This window comes from Musca autumnalis, unplaced genomic scaffold, assembly GCF_047663935.1.
Source record: "Musca autumnalis isolate F117 unplaced genomic scaffold, ASM4766393v1 scaffold_5, whole genome shotgun sequence".
Classification (NCBI taxonomy): Eukaryota; Metazoa; Arthropoda; class Insecta; order Diptera; family Muscidae; genus Musca; species Musca autumnalis.
This window is the reverse complement of record NW_027412088.1, coordinates 4,330,169-4,352,376: the sequence shown is the minus strand read 5'-3', so window position 1 is coordinate 4,352,376 and position 22,208 is coordinate 4,330,169. Positions and strand designations below refer to the sequence as shown.

Below are 22,208 nucleotides of genomic sequence, written 5' to 3'. Positions count from 1 at the left end.
GTTTCGATATTTTGAATATTTTAGCTCAAAATTCTGAATCTTTATCGGAAAATCAGAAAAAATCAAACGAATTATCTGTCCCCATCAGCGGCGTTATAAAGAAGTTAGACTGCATTTTGATTTATTCCATGTACGCAAAAATTATCCTATTTACATTATTAATAGATTTTGAGGTATTTTTCCCACTGTGCTGTTAAAATTTAATTTATAAACAAATGTAATGCAATAATTTTACAGCACAATAAAAAAGTTAAGCCGGTATTGGCAAATGGGTTTAAGAGAACTGATCCCTATTTTTGCTAGAATATTTTTTTGCAAATGTACGTACATAAATATATACATATGTATGTCATATGTAGAACAACTTTTTACACATTAAAAATTAATATTTTTATGCACTTATAGGGGGTGTATAAATATTTTTTCCTATTTCTGCAATAATGTGATCAGACAAATTTCAGTTAATCGATGGCAGAGCATTTTAGTAGAGAGTAACGTTCTTTACTTGTACGATTTCATTTACCAAATGTCGACGTACTCTTTCCATCTCTCTTTCTCTTTGTATAGCCAGAGATATTTGCAGGTCTTTGTCTCTTTCATTGTTGCTGCCCCATAGCTCCTCTTGTGTTTTGTTTACGCTTTACATTTTGGCTTACAGATATCAAGAATGATGCCCCCACCACCCCACCGCAATGGATTGTTGGAGCATCGTTTGTGGGTTTGTTAACTGTTTCTGTGGTGTGAGTGAGTGTGTTGCTGCTGTTGCTTGTTGGCGGTTTGATTTCATAGAAGAAGCAAAATAGCAGCAGCAAGTTTTGTTGTGGTGCGAATTTATCTGAACATTCAGTTGACATCGAGTCGCGATCGCGAAATATCATTCTTTGTGAAGCGTTTCGCTAAAGCAAATCTTGGAAAAAGGATTTGCTTTGTGTGTGTGAAAATAAAAAGGACGATAAAAAAATAACAATTTGAAAGTGAAACTTTTTTTAAATTAAGTTGTGAAAATAAAATGTAATTAATTTATATATATTTTGTTTTATTAATTAAAAAAAAGAAATATCAAAACAATTGAATTCCCGCGCTTTTTTGTTTTGTGGAAAATAATGAAAAACAATGACAGTGTGAAACCAAAAGGATATGAGGAAATATTTTTTTAATATTTATTTTAAATATAATTCTGTAATGGTTTGAATAATGAAAATAATGTTAACTATTTTAAGCAATTTAAATTGTTTCAAAGTTCGTAAAGAAATTTGCGATGAGTGTTTGGCCAGTGAAAGGACATTTTATGTGGGCTATAAATTTTTATTTATTTTTTTTGACTATGTGTTATATCAAACAGTCGTCAAATTGCAATTCCGCACATTCTTTTTACTTGTATTTATTTTTGACATTGACCAACTGGCTTATCGTTCAAATTCTCGTTTTCAAATCAATTTCTTTATTTTCCATAATCTATAAAAAAACTCTGTGACAATTCATATACCTTTGTGTACTTTGCTTCCGATATCTGATATCAACACACGAACTACTGGCGATAACATTTGCAATTACAATTTGGGTGTACCGTTACGTTCCTTGAACTTGTCGGCTACAACGGATGAACTCAAATTACCTTATGATTTATTGCGAAACCGATTACCGGCAATAAATACATTTGTTGAACGTCATCAGAACGTCAAGAAAAACAACAAAAAGAAAGCAAAAACAACTCTACCAACTATTCTTGCAGAATATTGGCTTCTCTTGTTTATGAATTGTACTTTGGAATAGGGTTGGCTGTTACAAAAATTTATGTTTTGTAAGCAACTTGTTGCTTTTTTGTAAAATTAAAAAAAAATGGTTGAGATTGCTGCGAAAGGGGTAAGCTTGGTGCATGCCAAAATGTAATTAAAAACTTGAGGAATAAGCATAAAATACGAAAATGAAATTCGAGTGGGCGCTCTCGGTATCGCCAACAACACCACATTTACTGATTCGAAATCCGCAATACCCGCTTAAATTCAGTCATAAAACGTCTGTGGTTGGTTGTAATAAAACAACAAAACAAAGCCAGACAAACTAATTTTTAACAGCAAAAAAACTCTACCGCAAACAAATAAGTTTTGTCTCGTGGCTTTTGTCTTGCAATTATGATGCAAAAAATATTGGCCAAAGTACTCAAATATAGTTAAAGCCTTTAACACCCAAATGCCTGGTCATAGGGTAGTGTGCCATAACATCAAAATGATCATCTCCATACCAGATCATGTACCCCAGTGATCTGCAGGCTATCATAAACTCATAAACAATGCAAATAAACAGTTAGCAGCAGATAAGTTTTGTGGTTAACCTACTGTCTGTTTTTTCTGTCTTATCTAAATCTAAGTAACGGCTTCATTTTATTAACAATAGTCGTAATAATGTTGTTTCGTTATCAGATTAGCGCTACCCGGAATATTTCTTTACATACACAACAAAAACAATGAGCAGCAATTTATTTACGATATTTTGTGGTCCTTCGAGCTTCCCTTTTAGCTATAAACACTTACTTGTTTATGTCAAAATATTTGCATATGTTATAGTATATGTACATAGGAGTATGTATGTACATCTATTGCTACCTTTTTTATATATACAAAACGAAAACATAGAAGATTGCTCGTTGGGAAAACATTTGGTCAGAATTGTATAAATAACGTCATGTAAAGAGGTAGATAAGGTAATAAAATTAAAAAAATATATATCCATCAAAGTGACAAAGTTAATAAACACAAATAAAAAAATAACAAAACAAGTAAAAAAGTATCAGTCGGTTTAGCCAACAGAGATATACCCTCAGCCTCGGACCTAAAGAAAAGAAGTAACACACAATACTTCTTACGTCTATATAATACAATGTACAACGTTTGGGCCAAATCGGTTTCTCCCTTCGAGGGCTACCTTACGTACCAGCCAGTTCAGTTGGTGCCGGCAGACTTTTTGGAGCTTTCGGGCCATTGTCTCAAGAAGTAAATATATTGCCCTGTAAACTTGTACAGTCGTAATGGGGAAAACGAATACAAGTTGTTACAACAAAAGTCAAAGGGATTCGAAGTCCAAATTTTGGACCGAATTGGCTGTTCCGTTCGAGAGTTATCATGTGGCCCAACCACTATACATGGTGCCATAGGGGGTTGTTTGGAACTTTCTGACCATTTTCTCAGCAAGTATGGACTTGCCACTGAAAAAAACTGTGTACTGTCGAATTGAGTGCAGCAAATACAGGTTGTTACAAAAAGAAGCAAAATGATTCGAGAGCAGGCCTTAAACTGGACTTTTCCGAAATTTTGTGTGGGAGGTAGTCGGAGGAGTGGGCTTATATAGTCCATATTCGAACCTGATCTATATTCTTTAGAGATATTACGATATGTATAGTATGAACAAAATCGGTAAATGCCTTCGAAAGCACTTCATGAGCACCCTTTTAGTGAAAATTATTAAATTTTTGTGGGGGAGGTACCTGAAGGAGTGTACCGATATGGCATATCATCGAACTTAGACTAAGTTTGGACCAAATATTATAAGGTCAAATTTTGTACCGAATCGGCTGATCCGTTCGAGAGTTATCGGGCGTTCCAACTCCTACACATGATGCCATAGGGATTTTTAAACCTTTCGGACTATTTTCTCAGGAAATATGGACTTGTTCATGATAAACAAAAATCAAAGCGAACATTTCCCAAATTTTGTGTGAGAGGTACCGGAAAGAGTTGACATATATAGTCAATATTCGAACCTGGTCTATGTCTCGTAGAAATATTACGATGTGCAAAGTGTGGACCAAATCGGTTACTCCCTTCAAGAGTTATCGTGCGCACAATCCGAAAAATGTTGAACTTTTGTGGGAGAAGTACCTGAGGAAGTGGACCGATATGGCTCATCTTCGAACTGTAGGTAAAATATTACGATTACGCTTCAGCCAGACAAACGGACAGACGGGCTTTACTAAATCGACTCCAAATTGTCTGAAACGGATTTGGTCCAAACATACTTAGGGTCTAAAACCATTATTTCGATGAGGTACATTTTGTCCGTATGAAATTGTATATCGAGGGTATACATATAGCATAAATGCTGAGGGTATAGCAACTTTATATCCTTGCAATTTTTCTCATTCACTCTAAACAATTTTTGACCAAATATGTGTGTGAGTGTGCAAATATATGAACGATTCTTTATTAAAATGTGGACCTCATCTCAAGCAAAGAATATTCATAAATATAATATATGGACTAATAGCCTGTTTATATTATAGCCTTTTACCGGGTTAATCTTCTTTATGAGAATTTATTTGAAGTATACTTAATTAAATCGGTATTGGAACAAAGTGGATTTATTAAATACGGTTATGTGTAAACGTGCCATAAGCAATTAATATGGAACATATTAAAATTAAGTCATATCCAATGTTTCGCTGTAGAAATCCGACTTTTCTGACATTTTCAAAATTTTGCAATTAAAAGTTTTACATTGGAGTTGTCAGAACTAAATAAAAATTCCCATCGTCTTATAAAAGTTAAGATTCGACTCGTTCATTGAAATTTTTTCTGATAAATATAGCCCTAAGCATGCATTTTTAGGAATACAATATGTAAAAACTCCCCAACAACAATCAAAAACATTTCTATTTTAATATATAATAATCTATAATAAAGATTTGATGTACAACAGTTCCAATATATGAAGTTATTGGTGGGGGGATTCAATTTTTATCATGAGTTGGAACAGAAATGTAGAGGGTGTTACAAACATTCTTACCAAAAACTTTATGATAACATAACAAATGCGTGAGTTGTTTTTTTGTACCAACACTTTACAATAGTTATCCATTCATGTAAACTGTAATAAACGGTTTGGTATCATATAAACCGGTCCAATTAAATGTTTTGTCATTTTCAAATAGTTTCCAAAATAAATTAACAAATTTGGTTTTGACACATGCGCATGTTCCTCCTCAAGATGTATTAATATTAAGAACAATAATAATAATAACTTCCTGGAGTTTGGTCACGAGACAATGCCATAACCCGACCATAACTACACATATCTAACGGAATTTTCGTTTTAGCTTGTAATTCTAAAATCAGCATGAGATCACCATCAGTTTTATGGACATTAAAGTCAAGAATAACAGCACTGGTGTGTAAGTGATACGCACTTTTGAAACACAAGAACATAATTTTGGTAATATTCCCATGTTGCGTGTAATTTTTTTAAGAAGATTTCGCTCATTATCAATTGTAACGATGTGTAATAATTGTTGGCAAAAAAAACTATGATAATTTACAAAGAAGCTCTTTCGTTAATACACTTCTTTCGGGCAGTAACATGAACTATGAATTAAGAATAAGCCTAATGTCAACGAACCCGCCAATATTTTTACAATAACATACAGTCTAATATATTTTATATTCCTTTTTTACTTCTAAAATATGAATGTCTAACCACTGCAATAATTGGAAGGAAAGTCAAAGACAAAACTATTTTTTGAAAACTCAAAATTTTAAAATTCAGAAAAATTGCATCTGATATATTTTTATTTAAGTGTGTTTATTGTATGTCCATTAAAATTTTTGATTCTATTTTCAATTGGATATTTCTGAATCATTTGAACCATTGTACTTTTTGTTTCCCAATCACTTACAAAAGAAATGAAATGTTGTTATTTTCTATTCATATGTCATAACTCTAACACGGATCAATCAATGTGTTCAAAAATTTCGTCCTCGTAATATTTTGTCTAGAGTTATATCAAGTTTGAAGATCAACTGGATCGGTCCATTCCTGCCGGTACCTATCCCACAACAATTAGAATTTCTCGTAATATTTCTTACAGACATAGATGTCAAAAATATTTGCACAAGTGCATCCCAAGGACATGTATCTTGCAAAAAATCTGCAATCGTCAAACTCAACTACAACGAGAAAAAAAAAATAACATTAAAATGATCTTTGGCTGAGCCCGGCTCCGATTTGAAACCACGTTCTCGAAAAACATATGGAAAATGAAAAAACGACGTGTTAGCGTTCTAAGCCAAACTCATAAATTCCAAAGGCTGCGCTAAAAAGCCCATGGAACCCATACAGATTGAACCGATAAATATCTGTCGCTGTAAAAGAACATTGCATATGAGAAATCAAAGTTCGATGACAGAGAAGCCAATCCCACAGCCGATATGTCTGATAAGCTACAAAACCAACAGCGAAACCAGGTCACATAATTTGGTGGTTGCAAAAATCTGCGAACATCAATAAAAATATTATCATAAAAAATATTTTTTACGAATTTAAAATCCGATTTAGCTAAAACTTTACACATCTTAAAATTTCTTTCAAATGTTCCAAGATGGTACATATCGGACAACAAGATCGGATACCTCCCTCACAAAAGTTCAAAATTTTCAATTAATGGTTTATAACAAAACGTTTACATTTAGTTGGAAAGTTAGATAAATGCCCTAAAAATATCTATATTATAGTCGCCAAGTTCAAAAAAGTTCAAAAGAAACCTTAAATGCTTACTTTTGTTGGTTGTGTTACTGGCTACTGTCCATAGATGAAAGTCTCAAGTTACACAGACTGAAGGCATATCACAGTCTCTGAAATCTCGTTTGGTATTGAATGCTCGTATATGTAATTCCCTTTTTTATACCCTCAGCATTTATGCTAACGAGGGTATATACACTTTCATACGGGCAAAATGTGCCTCATCGAAATAACGGTTTTAGACCCCAAGTATGTTTGGACGAAATGTGTTTCAGACAATTTGGAGTCGATTGAGCAGTGTCCGTCTGTCTGGCTGGCTGGCTGGAGCGCACGATAACTCTCGAACGGATGAACCGATTCGGTTCAAATTTTGGCTTTCGTAATATTTTGTCCAAGCTTAGTTTAAGTTCGAAGATGGGCTATATCGGTCCACTCCTTCAGGTACCTCCCCCACAAAAGTTCGAAAATGTTCGGAAAATTTATGCGCACGATAACTCTTGAAGGGACTAACCGATTTAATCCATACTTTGCCCATCGTAAAATGTGTACCAGACTTAGATAATGTTTCAATATAGACTCAATCGATTCATTCCTTCGGGTACATCCCACACAAAATTTCGGAAAAGTTCACTTTAGGGCCATCTCTCGAATCGAGTTGATTTTTGTTGTAGCAACTTTTATTCACCGCTTCCATACGACGGTACAAGTTTTATCATTGGCAAGTCCATACTTCCTGAGAAAATAGCCTGAAAGTTGCAAAAAACCCCTATGACTCCGTGTGAGGTGGTTGGAGCGCAAGATAACTCTCGAACGGATCTGCCGATTCGGTCCAAAATTCGGCCTTAGTAATATTTTGTCCAAACATAGTTTAAGTTCGAAGATAAGCCATATCGGTCCACTCCTTCAGGTACCTCCACCACAAAAGTTAAAAAATGTTCGGAAAAATTGTTCGTACGGTAACTCTTGAAGGTAGTGGCCGAATTGGTCCATACTTTACACATTCTAATATATCTACCAGATATAGATCAGGTTTAAATATGGACTATTTTTGTCTACTCCATCCGGTACCCCCCACACAAAATTTCGGATAAGTTCACTTTAAGACCTGATATCAAATCACTTTGATTTTTGTTGAACCAACTTGCATTCGCTGCCTCATTTACGATGGCAGGGGCAAGTCCATACTTCTTGAGCAAACAGCCCGAAGGGTGTAAAAACCCCCTATGGCACCATATGTACTGGCTTGAGGTCCATTCGTTTTAGTATCTCCTCCGCAAATTTTTTTATCTTTAATCCTAATAAACATTTTTTGTCAGTTCAAACGCCCAACATTTTTAAAACCTGCTAAATATATACGTTTTTTGGGAAAAAATTGTTTCAATATACACAGGCTGAGGGTATATCTCTGTCGGCAAAGCCTACTGATATTTCTTTACTTGTTAATTAATGGCATTTCATGAAAATATCCTGCGAATAGGTGAATTGGGTCGATATATTTTTATTCGTCTTTGCTAGCAGAATTTGGATCTATGGCGGATTTGTCAAGTCTAATGCTAGGAATAACCAAATACGCCCGATAGTACTACTATTCGATGATGAAAACACCTTTAATGGGTGAAGGAGGCTAATACCTCTCGACTACGGTGTGTGTTTCTCTAGAAGGATTGTGCTTAGCAAATAATACGTACTCCGTATCAACACAAACAGTTCTGCTGGTTGATGATTAATTATTCGTCACCCCGTAAATTGCGGTAATTTTGCTAACTTTGATTGTATACACTTTGATAGCAGGTTTGAGGTGTTTTCACGCCACCTACATTTGGTACTAACAGTTTAATAACATTTTCCTTCGGGTGCTCCTTATAACTGAACGATGTTATGCCTGACTCAAAAACTTCAGTTGTGTGGTAAAATTGTCAATTCTTTCCATAAAATGCTCAGACTTAATTTTGAGTCATCCAAAACTCGGATTGTTTTCACATTTTCCTTTTATCTACGGAGAAATCCCTTTCTTCCAAACTATATTTTGCTATTAATTGTAAATATCCCGTTAGTGCTGTCTTTTTAATTTTGTAGGAATCCAACACTCCTGATCGTTAGCAGAATTCGTTGGTGGACATTATTCGCATTGCTTTGCATTCATAATGTGCTGCCTTTTTTAATTAAACAACATATGGGCCTCCCATGAGGATAAATGATGGGAGGCCCATATGTTACAGAGCAATGTTTAAAGCCAATTTCATTAATAATCAAATTTAAAATTCAAATTTCTTTAACTTCGAATCATTTTAGTGAAATGCGGAAGCTTTTTTTTTTTGAAACAATATGTCGTCATATTTGACTACTACTCCCTCAATTAAAACAAAAATTAACCGGTATCCATGTGATAGAAATCATTTAAGAACCAAACAGCATTCTGGATACACCCCTCAATAAAATTTATTGCTAATTCATATTAAAAAAGAAATAAAATAATGAACCATAATTATAAATTCAAAATATTATTAATTAATGAAAAATAATCATAGTTATTGATTTGTAACAAAAAAGAAGAACACGAAACCTTTTGAAAACTGACGTCATCGCAGACCCCAATCCCCCCCTTAACAAACAATAACAAAATAATGAATTGTTTACAATAATTTCATAGGTAATTTGCATAGATTTAGAAAAGCCGTAAAATCTCTTTCGCTTAATCTTCTCTAATTCACGAAAAGTCCACCATTCAGGTTTTGCGGTCGAAAAACTTATTTATGCGATTAAAATTCGATCATTTATATGTACATAAGTGGCGAACTGAATATTGAATAGATGACAGGCGGCGGGTGTATGGCAAGCAGACAGACAGACAAGACAGCAAGCATATTTAAATGTGTGGTGGGGACCAGGCATGGCCGTTGTACATAAAGACCACATTCAAAATCAAGAAAAAAGAAAGGCAACCAAATATTCTTAACAGAGTTCTTTGTTGAAAAGCACAAACAACAAAACTACAGATTTTCCTTAAGAAAAAATAACAAAATATTCATTCTATTTAGTACATTTGTTTATCTAGAAACAGCCAAACAGCTTAATAATAATATCAACAACAATATTGTTGCTGTTGTTTTCCTTTAGTTTATACTATCATAAAAGAGGTACATATTTGTGATTCAACCTGGCTAAAAATGAAGAGCATTACCAAAATCTGTATGTATGTTTCTATGAAGGTGTGTGAGTGTGTGTGTGGTCTATTGACGACAACGCAGTTTTGCCATTTCACTTTATTCGCAAATTTGTTATTAATTGTTCATAAATCATGGTGTTGTGGTTTTGCTATTGTTGTTGTTGTATATGGTTTGCAGTTCACAAGTTCTGACTTTTATTACCAGTTTCGCCACAATTATGATCACCTAATGTGGTTTGATAGGATTTTGTCATTTTATAAAAAAGATTACACTACACTACAGATTACACTACACTACAAAATAATACTTAATGAATAAATTGGCATCATTGCATTAGATGTCATCTTCACTCTGTCTTTACATTAAGCTTTGGTCTCTCTCATGTGAATTTATAAGTGGTGCATACGTCCGTCTTCGAAGATTAATCCATTGATATAACTTGAAGAAATCCTCCCACAAAATCACCAAGCACTAAATTATCTCCCAGAGACAATAGAGTCATACAATAGCCCATGACAGTCACCTAAAATGCATATCTTTATTTTTTTACACATTTGATGCTCCAGTATCCAAAAGCTCTTTCCAAAGCATTGTAAATCTAGAACTATGTAGAAGGAAGGATTCCTTTCTTGTGCTCACAACAAATGAATATACCACTGTCGATTGAATTCTGATGTGTAGATATGGACCCTGAAAACTTTACAAGTATTTGCCACTCGTTCCCAATTCCCTATATAACTTCTTTGATATCTCTATTAACAATAAATAGAAAAAGAACTGTCAATTGTCAAAGTTTTTGGGTCAATCTCGCAAAAAAAAAACTGGAACAACAACAAGAATACAAAAGTAAACAAACAGTGATGTGACAGTCTTTTGGTATCTTATCGAGATGCTGAAGTATGGAAAATGGGACCAACTAGTTATCAGTGATTTAGATTTCGCAATTTCAACAAAGCTCTTTGATATTTGCTTGCTTTGGAAAAATATGAGAATGCCATATATTTGAATGTGTATTAGGCTGGAGTAGGAGAAAATGTGACAAAAAAGTTTTAAATGTTATTTATTATAGTTGTGATGCCTCATAATTCCAACAAGCTTCCATAATTTAGTTCCATAGTTTATAAGCACTGGAGTTTTCTCAAATAAAGAATAAGACCAAAGGAATCATTTTTGAAATAATAATAATAGTTATGGTATATTATTGTGTTAGAAATCCTAACATAGTTGCAGTAATCAAATCTGTTCTTACACCCTCTACATTTATGCTAACGAGGGTATATACACTTTCATACGGGCAAAATGTGCCTCATCGAAATAATGGTTTTAGACCCCAAGTATGTTTGGTCGAAATGTGTTGCAGACAATTTGGAGTCGATTGAGCAATGTCCGTCCGTCTGTCTGGCTGGCTGGTGCAAACGATAACTCTCAAACGGATGAACCGATTTGGTCCAACATTTGGCTTTCGTAATATTTTGTTCAAACTTAGTTTAAGTTCGAAGATGGGTTATATCGGTCCACTCCTTCCGATACCTCCACCACTAAAGTTCAAAAAATGTTCGGAAAAATTGTTCGCACGATAACGCTTGAAGGGAGTGACCGATTTGGTCCATACTTTGCAAATCGTGAAATGTCTACAAGACTTAGATAAGGTTTCCATATGGACTCAATCGGTCCACTCCTTCGGATACCTCCCACACAAAATTTGGGATAAGTTCAGTTTCGGGCCTGGTCTCGAATCGCCTTGATTTTTGTTTTAGCAACTTGTATTCACTGCCCCGCATACGACGGTACAAGTTTCATCAGGGGCAAGTCCACACTTCCTGAGAAAATAGCCTGAAAGTTGCAAAAAACCTCATGACACCGTCTAAGGTGGTTGGAGCACAAGATAACTCTCGAACGGATCTGCCGATTGGGTATAAAATTTGGTAATATTTTGTCCAAACATAGTTTAAGAAGATAAGCCATATCGGTCCACTCCTTCAGGTACCTCCTCCACAAAAGTTCAAAAAGGGGGTGGCCGAATTGGTCCATACTTTACACGTCCTAATATATCTACCAGATCATGTTCAAATATGGACTATATTTGTCCACTCCATCCGGTACCTCCCACACAAAATTTCGGATAAGTTCACTTAAAGACCTGCAATCGAATCACTTTGATTTTTGTTGAAGCAACTTGCATTCGCTGCCTCAATTACGATGGTAAAATTTTTTTCAGGGGCAAGTCCATACTTCTTGAGCAAACAGCCCGATGGGTGTAAAAACCTCCTATGGCACCATATATAGTGGCTGGAGATCCACTTCCATAATGGTCAATGTCGACCCATTCCTTAAAGTATCTCCTCCGCAAAACTTTTGATATTTAATCCTAATCATCATTTTTGTCGGTTCATACATGGGAAAAATTGTTTCGATATAAACAGGCTGAGGGTATATCTTTGTCGCAAAGCTGACTGATACTTTTTTACTTGTTATAATCTTACCAAAACTATCTTATTTTAGTTTATAATTCATGTGTCATATATTCCTTTTTGAGGATGCCAATCGATCGATTCTGTATACTTCCTTAAACCTGCCCCAATCTCGAGCCAAACAATTCGACTGCTACTCCCTATTACATGGACTTATATTTACTGCATGATTTATACATACATACATATGAATATAAATCATTGATTCAATTCAAAGGAGTACCCTTTTTTCCCTACAGTTGATATGCATACTGCAATTTAAAGTATTATTTAAGTTTATCGCAGCCGACATCTAAAGGCAACCTAACCGAATGCTATTCTACCAATTGCCGTCAATATTGCATAAATTTCCACAATCTCTTAATGGGTTTTACATGTTTTCATATTTTCCCTTAACAACAAAAACGCTATCAAATTTGATAAGCATTGACAGAGAGAAGAGACACACAACTAACGATTTTATTTTGCATTCTTATCATTTAACAGATACATACTATTTTCAGTAAACATCCATCCCACTATTGAAGAGAAGGACTAATTGATTTTATTGTGTGAAGAATATGGCCAATTTGAAAATGCCTGCTGTTCGGCAGCTGTCAGTGTGGGTAGCATGTCTATTTGCTTTAGTCACGGTTTCACAGGGTTTCGATTATACCCTTCAAAGAGACTTCCCTGGACCCTATTGCAAGAAAATCAACAGATGTTGCGAAGACAGACTGGATAGTTGTGCCGTGCCAATTGCTGGTAAGATTAATTGTTTTTTAACCATGCCCAATATGGACAAAATAAATAATATATATTTTAGATACATTGTGTTACTGTGATGCTTTCTGTGATCGTGATCGTTCCGGTGATTGCTGCCCTGATTATTATTCGTTCTGCCACGGTAAACCCGATCCACTTGTAACGTGCCTGCACAATGGTGTCCATTTCACCAAATTCAATACAACACGTGACAACTGCAACGAATGCCGTTGCCTGGATGGCGGACATGTGGAATGTGACAGAGACTTGTGTTTGACTGATGATGATTTGATTAACAACGTCAATTCCATTAACATGTTGGGCTGGTCGGCACGCAAATACAGTGAATGGTGGGGCCACAAATACTCCGAAGGTCTGACCAAACGTTTGGGTACTAAAGAACCCACTGTACGTGTAAAGAGCATGGTTGGTTTGCACAACAACCCCGAAAGTCTGCCCAGAAACTTCAATGCCATTGACAAGTGGTCGGGTTATATTTCAGATGTTCCTGATCAAGGTAAATTTGAGTAATTATTTGTGCATATTTTTGGAAAAAAATGTGACTCATTGTTTGTCTTTTGGCAGGCTGGTGTGGTTCCTCTTGGGTTATCTCCACTACCTCTGTGGCTTCAGATCGTTTTGCCATTCAAAGTCGTGGCAAGGAAGTAATTCAACTTTCACCACAAAATATTCTGTCCTGTACACGTAAACAACAAGGTTGCAATGGTGGTCATTTGGATGCTGCCTGGCGTTATTTGCATAAACCAGGGTAAGTAAGAAAGGGAATCGATTAGTAAGGTAAGGTATTCACACGTGTGTTTGTCCACTTTAGTGTACTTGATGAAGGATGCTATCCCTATGTTGCAAAACGTGAAAGCTGCAGGGTTCGCCACCATTCCCTTTCCGCTAATGGCTGCACACCAGCACCCGGTGTTGATCGCGATGGTCTATACAAAGTTGGCCCTGCCTATTCTATTCGCAATGAAACTGACATTATGTCTGAAATCTTCCACTCTGGACCTGTCCAAGCCACAATGCGTGTATACAGAGATTTCTTCTCATACTCTGGTGGGGTATATCGCCACACTGCTGCCAGCCGCAATGCCCCTGTTGGATTCCATTCAGTCAAATTGGTTGGTTGGGGTGAGGAACACGACGGTGTCAAATATTGGGTAAGTTGGAAATTTAATCCCATAATTGTTTATAAGGGTCTTACAAACTTGTTTCCCTCTCCCTCTCTCCAGATTGCTGCCAATTCCTGGGGTCCATGGTGGGGTGAACATGGTTATTTCCGCATTTTGCGTGGCTCCAACGAGTGTGATATTGAAGATTATGTCCTGGCTGCCTGGCCCGATGTATACAACTACTTCAAAACCAATCCTTACTAAGTTAAACATTTAATCAGTACTAATACATACTACCAACGACAAAGAGACCTCAGCCAAATTAAGCAACGCTAATTAAATCTCGTTACTTTTCCATAATTTAAGTGCCGTTCTCTTTTGAAAGCAAACGAATCTTTAAAATATTTTTAATTTGTAAGTTTAGTTGTTAGTCGTTAGAAAGATGTCCTGGATGTTGGGAGAGGCAAGAAGACGATAACCAATGCCAAACTGGTAATTTCCATGTTAGTCGCCATGTCGCCAACATCAAACAAAACAAAAATTGCATGAATAACAAATCAATGAAGTATTTATAGCTTTGTTCGTTTCTCTAACTCGTAAGATTCTTTTTTATTATTTGTATAGGATTATTATTTTTTATTACTATTATTTATAACTAATTATTTTTGTAATTTAACAAAAAAAAGTATTTTTGTATTGTAATGTCCGTTTAACATAAAACTGCCCGCCAAAAGAGAATACATAATTACCAAATAGAAGTGTCCTGCAACACAAAATCTGCCGATGGTGATCTGTTGTCAGTTTTCCCAACTGAAATGTAGAGGAAAATGGCTATCAAGAGCACCGACTTTAATTTGAAATAACATGCCTATATTTATTTAACTGCCACCACCCCCTTCAACATCTCTCCAATATTTAATTCCTCTAACCGTTTTGTAATTAAAATGCAATTTAGCCAGTATGTAATAAATTGTAACAAATTGTAGAAATAATTGTGAACATTTGATAATAGATTTACACCATTACGTATGAAAATATGTACAAAATAAAAATTATAAAAAAAACTATAAAGATATATACATATCTATGTTTTGTGTTTTAAAAACTATTTCTCACAAACATCTCCGAAGGGACAAAATCTACATATCTCTCATTTCCTCAAAGAGTGACACATATAAAAAAATGCCGTTTCGAGAAAAACGTTTTTTAAGTTGACGATTCACATTTTTACAGCCGAAAAAGATGATTGTTACAGATCCCTACAAGTCAGTTTGTACAATGTACATACCTACAAGCAGCGACAGCAACTCTTCCAAAAACAGAAATGCGTGTTAAGCTAAGGTCACATTAGGCAAATATTTTCTCCAGCGAAGAGCAGTGCGCGCTTACTGAGAGCATGTGAGCGTAAATAATGGATTGAAATTTATGCTCACTTGCTCTCAGTAATCGCACACTGCCGATCGATGGACCAACTATTTGCTTAAAGTGATCTTACCCTTAGAAGTAGTTTACACCAGCTATTACTTTCATATGACCCGAAATAAAAACATTCCATATCTACCCACGCAGGCAATGTGGAGACGTAATTTCACTGCATTTTTGCTGGTGTGGCGTAAGGAAAATCCGCAATATTGCACACATTAGCAACTGTATAACGATGGAAAATTTCAGCACATATAACATTGGTAGATAGTGTAAACAACCCCTTCTAGATTTACTAATGACGCTTTGATCATTTTTCTCAAAAATGTTTTCGTACCGGGAATGAATGAACTTTTGCGAACTGACAGTGTTGCAAAAATTGTACTGATCGCTACCAATATCATGATTTCATCCCGGCGAAGGGAATTATCAATTGGCTTCTCAGCTTTTTGAAATGATGCCTTTTTAGCTAAAAACCAAACTCTAATACTAGACATTTAAAGAGTTCGGTTTTTCGCTAAAAAGGCATCACTTCAAAAAACTGAGAAGCCAATTGATAATTCCCTTCGCCGGGATGAAATCATGATATTGGTAGCGATCGGTACAATTTTTGCAACACTGTCAGTTCGTTTTGAAAAACATTAGTCTCTGTAACAGAGGGAAATAAATGAAGTTGAACCATTGGGGGAATACTCCAACTCGAACATTAAAATTAATATTAAAAATAAATAAACAAAATTTTCAAATAAAATTATTTACTGTTTCACGAATGAATGTATTTTTGCCTATTATTGACCATAATAACTTTTATTCCAATAAATAATGAAAAAGGTCGCCACTATAAATTGATATGATATTTGAAATAAAATTATATATGATATATATGTGATTATATGTTGATACATTTAGTGAGAAACAAAAGGTTATGCCATTTTGGTTATGTCGTGTGACTTTCATAATTAAGTGCTGTTGGAGTACATATGTCAAAATCTTAACTGGTAATGGAAAAACAATATAAAAACACCTATAGCAGATGAAGCAAGAACGGTTTAGCTTTAATTAAATGGAGAGTGGAGGAAAAAATGTTCGACAGATAACACAAACAGTTTTCCTTTTTCAGGATCTCACATCTTAAAAGCTTCGCGGTGCGCCGCTATTCCACTGATACACAAATTTTGAGGAGCTCTCGAACTAATACTTTCGCAATATTTCAGCTGCGGCAGGCAGGCTTGGGATGATAGCTTTTATACTGCTGCAGTTTAAATGTAGTATTCAGAGACTACCTTCCATCCTTCGCAACAGTGGAACGACAGCTACCGAGGCAAACAAGACAGCACAATACCCAACGCATGTCCTGATTGTGGACCTGCACAATGTATAAAATGTACATTTTAGAGTGAAATCTTTTTATGCCCGTTTTTTATTAAAATAGGATCTCAAAAAATAATTATAATAACAAAATGAGTTTTATTATTATGAAAACCCATCGATTTTTAGGGTATAAAATTCGTTTGTTTATTCTGTGAAAAACCTTGTGTATTTGCCTAGGTTAACGACGTTTCCGACGTATGTAATATACGTCAGAAATTTATGTCAGATACGTCACAATTGCAGACAGATCATCTCTGATCATTATATGGGGGCTATACCAAAACATGGACCTATCTTGACAATTTTTAGTGCATAAGTTTCTAGTCCATCAAATGCCTATGGAAAAATACACTCGGATGCAAAATTTTAGCGTTCTATCTCAATTATTGCAGACGTTAAAGTGATTACAACTGACGGACATGGCTAGATCGTCTTAGAATTTTATCCTGATCAAGAACTTTAGGGTGTCGCAAATGATTAGTTCAATGTGTTACAAACAGAAAAACAAACTTAATATACGCTCCATACTATGTTGGAGGGTATAACATTTTTTTAAATTGTACCAATATAAATCATCAAGTAATTAAAAAGAGATGATTGATTTTTGAAGGAAGAAGAAGAGTTGCATGTGATTGGAAGAAGAAATTTGTCCACCACGAATTCGCAAACTCTCACTAGAAGAACTATCAAAATCTCTCTCGAACCGCTCTATTTTTACAGAACTGTTGAGTCAAAAGAATACTTCATGCCAATACTATCATGCCTACTGACCAGGGATGAGCGAAACCATACTCTAGCGTCGATTGTTTTTATACCATCTACCATAGTATGGAGGGTATATTAAGTTTGTTTTTCCGTTTGTAACGCATTGAAATACTCATTTGCGACCCTATAAAGTATATATATTCTTGATCAGGGTAAAATTCTGAGTCGATCTTTGCATGTCCGTCCGTCGCTCCCTCCGTCTGTGGTAATCACTCTAGCATCCACAAAAGTGGAGATAGAACGCTGGAAAAATGCGTCTTTTGTTTGCAGGCAGGTCAAGTCCGATGATGGGCTATATCGGTTCACGTTTTGGTATAGCCCCCATATAACGGTACCCCCGATTTACGGTATTTTGACGTTTTTAGCTACATTTTCAGACCGATTTAGCTATAATTTGACATTTAGGGTTCTTAAGTGTCAATAAACTTATATAGCAAAAGTTGTGGACATAGGTCCACGTTTTGGTATAGCCGCCATATAACGGTACCCCCGATTTACGGTATTTTGACCGAATTAGCTATAATTTGATATTTAGGGTTCGTAGTGACCAAAAAACTTATATTAGAAAAAATTATGAACATAGGTACATGTTTTGGTATAGCCCCATATAACGGTACCTCCCGATTTTCGGTATTCTGAGAATTTTACCTACAAGTTTTAACCGAATTATTTGTAATTTGAACATTTGACATCACCACACCTCTCCACCAAAAATTGTCAAGAATGGTCGATGTATTGATAAAGCCCCCAGATAAAAGTACCTCTCGATTTTCAGTAATTTGATGATTTTAGCTACAATATTAATCCGAACTAGCAGTAATTTGACATTTGAAGTTCTTAGTGGTCACAACACCTCTCCATCAAAAATTGTTAACATAGGTCCATGTTCGGATATAGCTCCCATATAACGGTACCTCCCAACTTTCAGTAATTTGTCAATTTTAGCTACAATTTTTGGTATAGCCCCAAAACAAACCTCCCGACCTTAGCTTTATGTTTTGGACGAACTTTCTGTAATTTGAAATTTAAAAGCCAACATATGACATATTGATTATGAGCGCAGACAAAGGGGGGAAAACAGTGGCAATGGATAAAAACGAATATAAAGCCAAAATGTCAGCAATTGTAGGAGATCTATGCACATATAGACGACTTACTAGAGATCCTACATATAACTTACAAACAAAGAACAACACGCTAGTTGATAAATTATTTAAATTAAACATCATCAGTGAATCGGAAAAATATAAATTGACAACAAAAACTGCAGTGGCACCACGATTGTATGGGTTGCCCAAGATTCACAAAGAGGAAATTCCACTTAGACCTATATGCTCAACAGTGAACTCCCCAGCAATAGGATTGTGTAAATATATTGTCAATATTTTAAAACACCTAACAATCAATTCAACATACAACGTAAAGGATGCAAAGGACTTTAAGAACAGAATCAAGAACATTAAGATCAACTCGGACGAAGTCCTAATATCATTTGACGTAGTATCTTTGTTCCCCAGTATTCCGATAAATATAGCTTTAAACGCTATAGAAGACAAATGGGATATTATACGGACTCACACAGAGATACCAAAGGAACTTTTTATTGAAATATTGACACTGTGTATAAAGGATACACGATACTTCAGCTATGACGACAAGGTATATAAACAAAACAAAGGCATGCCAATGGGTTCTCCTGCTTCACCAGTATTGGCAGACATCGTGATGGAAAAGTTATTGGACTCATCAATACTAAAGATGGAGACGAAGCCACGAATTTTGACAAAATACGTCGACGACATCTTCGCTATAATAAAGAAAAATGACATAACGGCAACCCTGGACACCCTAAATGCATTCAACACGCAAATCCAATTCACGATGGAAACTGAGGTAGATAACAGACTGCCTTACCTAGACGCAATAGTAATAAGAGATGGTGATGAACTTAAAGTGAACTGGTACCAAAAGCCCACAGCATCGGGTACATTAATTAACTTCACCTCAAAACACCCTAGGAAAACCATTATTAATACAGCAACGAATTTTATAACGAGAGTACTAGATATCAGCGACAAAGACTTCCACATTGAAAACATCAAAATAATTAAAACTATTCTAAAGAAAAACAATTTTCCCATAAAAACCATTGACGACTTGATTTCTCGTGCAATAAAAAGAGACAGAACGCAAGCCACAGAGAAGGAGCCAAAAATCTATAAAACTATGACATACACAAGGGGTTTCTCGGAAAGAATAAAAGCATCTAATATATATGACGATTCTACATATGAACTAGCATTTAAATCCCATAACACCCTCCATAATGTTTTCAGTAAATTAAAGGATAAAATTAAGAACGAGGATAAATCCAATATAGTATACCAAATTAACTGTAAAGGGGACAAGTCCAATGTATGCCAGAAAGTATATGTTGGCACCACCAAAAGTAAGCTTAAGACCAGAGTATCGGGACACAGATCAGACCAAAAATCCATTAACAAACCCCTGGAACAAAAAACTGCATTAGCAGCCCACTGTGCCGTAACAGACCACACACCTGATTTTAACAATATTAAAATATTAGCTCAAGAGGCAAATTATAACAAACGTTACACTCTGGAGATGTTGCACATCATAAACACTCCAAATGATATTAGAATGAACTACAAAGCGGACACAGACAATTGTGCTCAAATGTATAGACACACGGTAAACAAATACAAACGAGACAAACTTCAGTTGAAGAAAGCCTTTGGAAGCAATTAAACCAAACTCTCTTTCAAGTAATTTATCTGCCAATAAGATTGTAATTACATCCATTAACATAATTATTATTTGTAGTTCCCTGAGGATGATTGGAGATTCCAATCGAAATATTGGATAATAAAACAAAATTAAAATAAACAACTAGTTTTATTTATTAAAAAAGCCTGTAGCCGAACAATACCTAAAACACAAACTTTCAAACAAGGCAAACAATATTCACTTCAAAAAAATTTTTCATTTAAGTTCATATTTTCGTATAGCCCACATACCTCCGAACTAGCTGTTAATGTCATTTGAAGTTACCACGTTATGTACCGACTTTCGGTATTTTGAGGATTCTAGCTACAATTTTTAACCGAATTAGGAGTTATTTGACATTAAAGGCTCCCATCACAAACTGTCAACATAGGTCCATGTTTTATTATAACCCATATATGTATAACGGTACCCCCCAATTTCTAGCCCGCCAAAAATTGTCAACATACATAGTTAGATATAGGCACCATAAAAAAGGGCCTCCCGAATGAAGCATTTTATGTACATTATCTGACATTTTAACGTACCCACTTAAAGTTGGGGACAGGAATGAAAACTAATTATTCCATTTTAGTTCAGAATATTTTATGGTGGAGGGTATGAAAAGTTCGGCCCGGCCGAACTTAACGCTTTTTTACTTGTTTTATTCTCTTGCATTCAGTCGTTGATGATACGTCAACGAAAGCACAGAAGCACGGGCGTGCGTACTATTTTCTTTATGTTGTAGTTGAATAGTGCATTTAAATCTATTCTATATATAAAAATGGTGTAAAAAATGTATAGTAATTCATAAAATGAGAACGGCTAGGCCGATTTCTGTAAAATTTTTTGTCAGTTATTCGTATTTTCGAGGAGAAGGTCTTTACGGAAGAAAATTTTGGAAAATCTCTCTGGAAAAGTCGAAAAATTGGAAAAATCGAAAATTGAGTTTTTGTATGAAATTTTATTCCTTAATAGCGAGACGAAGTTCGCCGGGTCCGCTAGTTAGAAATAAAACTTTAACTTTATTTTTTGTTATTTAAAATTATTTCTTTGGTATGAACATATTAAAAAAATAAAGAAAATCTATTAAAAACAACATTTTTTACTTTTGCGCTCAATCGAAGAGTAAATTGGGTATTCTTAGCTCTATAGTCACACAAATTGTTTTGTGCATCCCTGCTACAGACAGATTTGAAACCTTGTTAATTAAGGTAAAATACATTATTGTTCCATTAAATTGTTAATTTACTTTTATACATATTCGATTGCTATGTCACCCTGTACTTACCATTCTACGATGCCTAAAAGTATACAAAATAAAAATAGACTTTACAACTTTGGAATAACTCTTAAAACTGTAGTATACCTTTCGGCTTTGCTCATTTGATTCAATATTTTTATTTTCATAGCAATTACTCAGTTCATTTCATCAAATGCTGTTGTATATACAGATATATGCGACATATGCACACATTTTTGTTTTGGAGAAATTCTTTGTTTATTTAAAGTCGGACAAAGTAAATCTCATCCTCATGTCACCACACAAAAAATCACACTTTCAGCTTTGTGTTATAGGGTAAGTATCGCAATTGATGAATCATTTTATCAGTTTTTTTTTTTTTTTTGAAAACCGTTATTCAATTTTGGCTTAAGTCGTGTTTGTATGACTCATTTTCTTTATTCGTGGGCATGACAGAGAAAAGTTACCAAGCCAGGGCTAAAGACAACAAAAGTAATGAAAGTCAAATATAAATTAGCACATACCTACATTTTATAATTTAATATGAATGTCAATACAACAATGAATGAATGGGTGAATGAATGAGTTAGTTATGAATATTACGTCTACC

The 22,208-nt window shown here is 35.0% G+C and overlaps 1 protein-coding gene across 2 annotated transcripts; it reads left to right on the top strand.

Moving 5' to 3' along the window:
• The first annotated feature begins 716 nt into the window (after window positions 1-716).
• Swim (Secreted Wg-interacting molecule) lies at window positions 717-15,092 on the top strand. Of its 2 annotated transcripts, none has more exons than XM_073955078.1 (6): window positions 717-1,011; window positions 12,632-12,889; window positions 12,951-13,406; window positions 13,475-13,658; window positions 13,722-14,061; window positions 14,134-15,092. In XM_073955078.1, the coding sequence occupies exons 2-6, from the start codon at window positions 12,706-12,708 to the stop codon at window positions 14,275-14,277; spliced, it is 1,308 nt and encodes a 435-aa protein (XP_073811179.1). In that variant the 5' UTR covers window positions 717-1,011; window positions 12,632-12,705; the 3' UTR covers window positions 14,278-15,092. The 2 variants fall into 2 exon arrangements, with proteins under 2 accessions (XP_073811179.1, XP_073811180.1); XM_073955079.1 differs by having other exon boundaries at window positions 818-1,011; window positions 12,649-12,889.
• The last annotated feature ends 7,116 nt before the right edge of the window (window positions 15,093-22,208 follow it).

Bases quoted from the DNA above. Each gene is read 5' to 3' on its own strand.
- Swim (XM_073955078.1), top strand. From the start codon at position 12,706: ATGGCCAATTTGAAAATGCCTGCTGTTCGGCAGCTGTCAGTGTGGGTA. The intron at 13,659-13,721 runs GTAAGTAAGAAA...TGTCCACTTTAG, and splicing joins CGTTATTTGCATAAACCAGG to TGTACTTGATGAAGGATGCT. The intron at 14,062-14,133 runs GTAAGTTGGAAA...CCCTCTCTCCAG, and splicing joins ACGACGGTGTCAAATATTGG to ATTGCTGCCAATTCCTGGGG.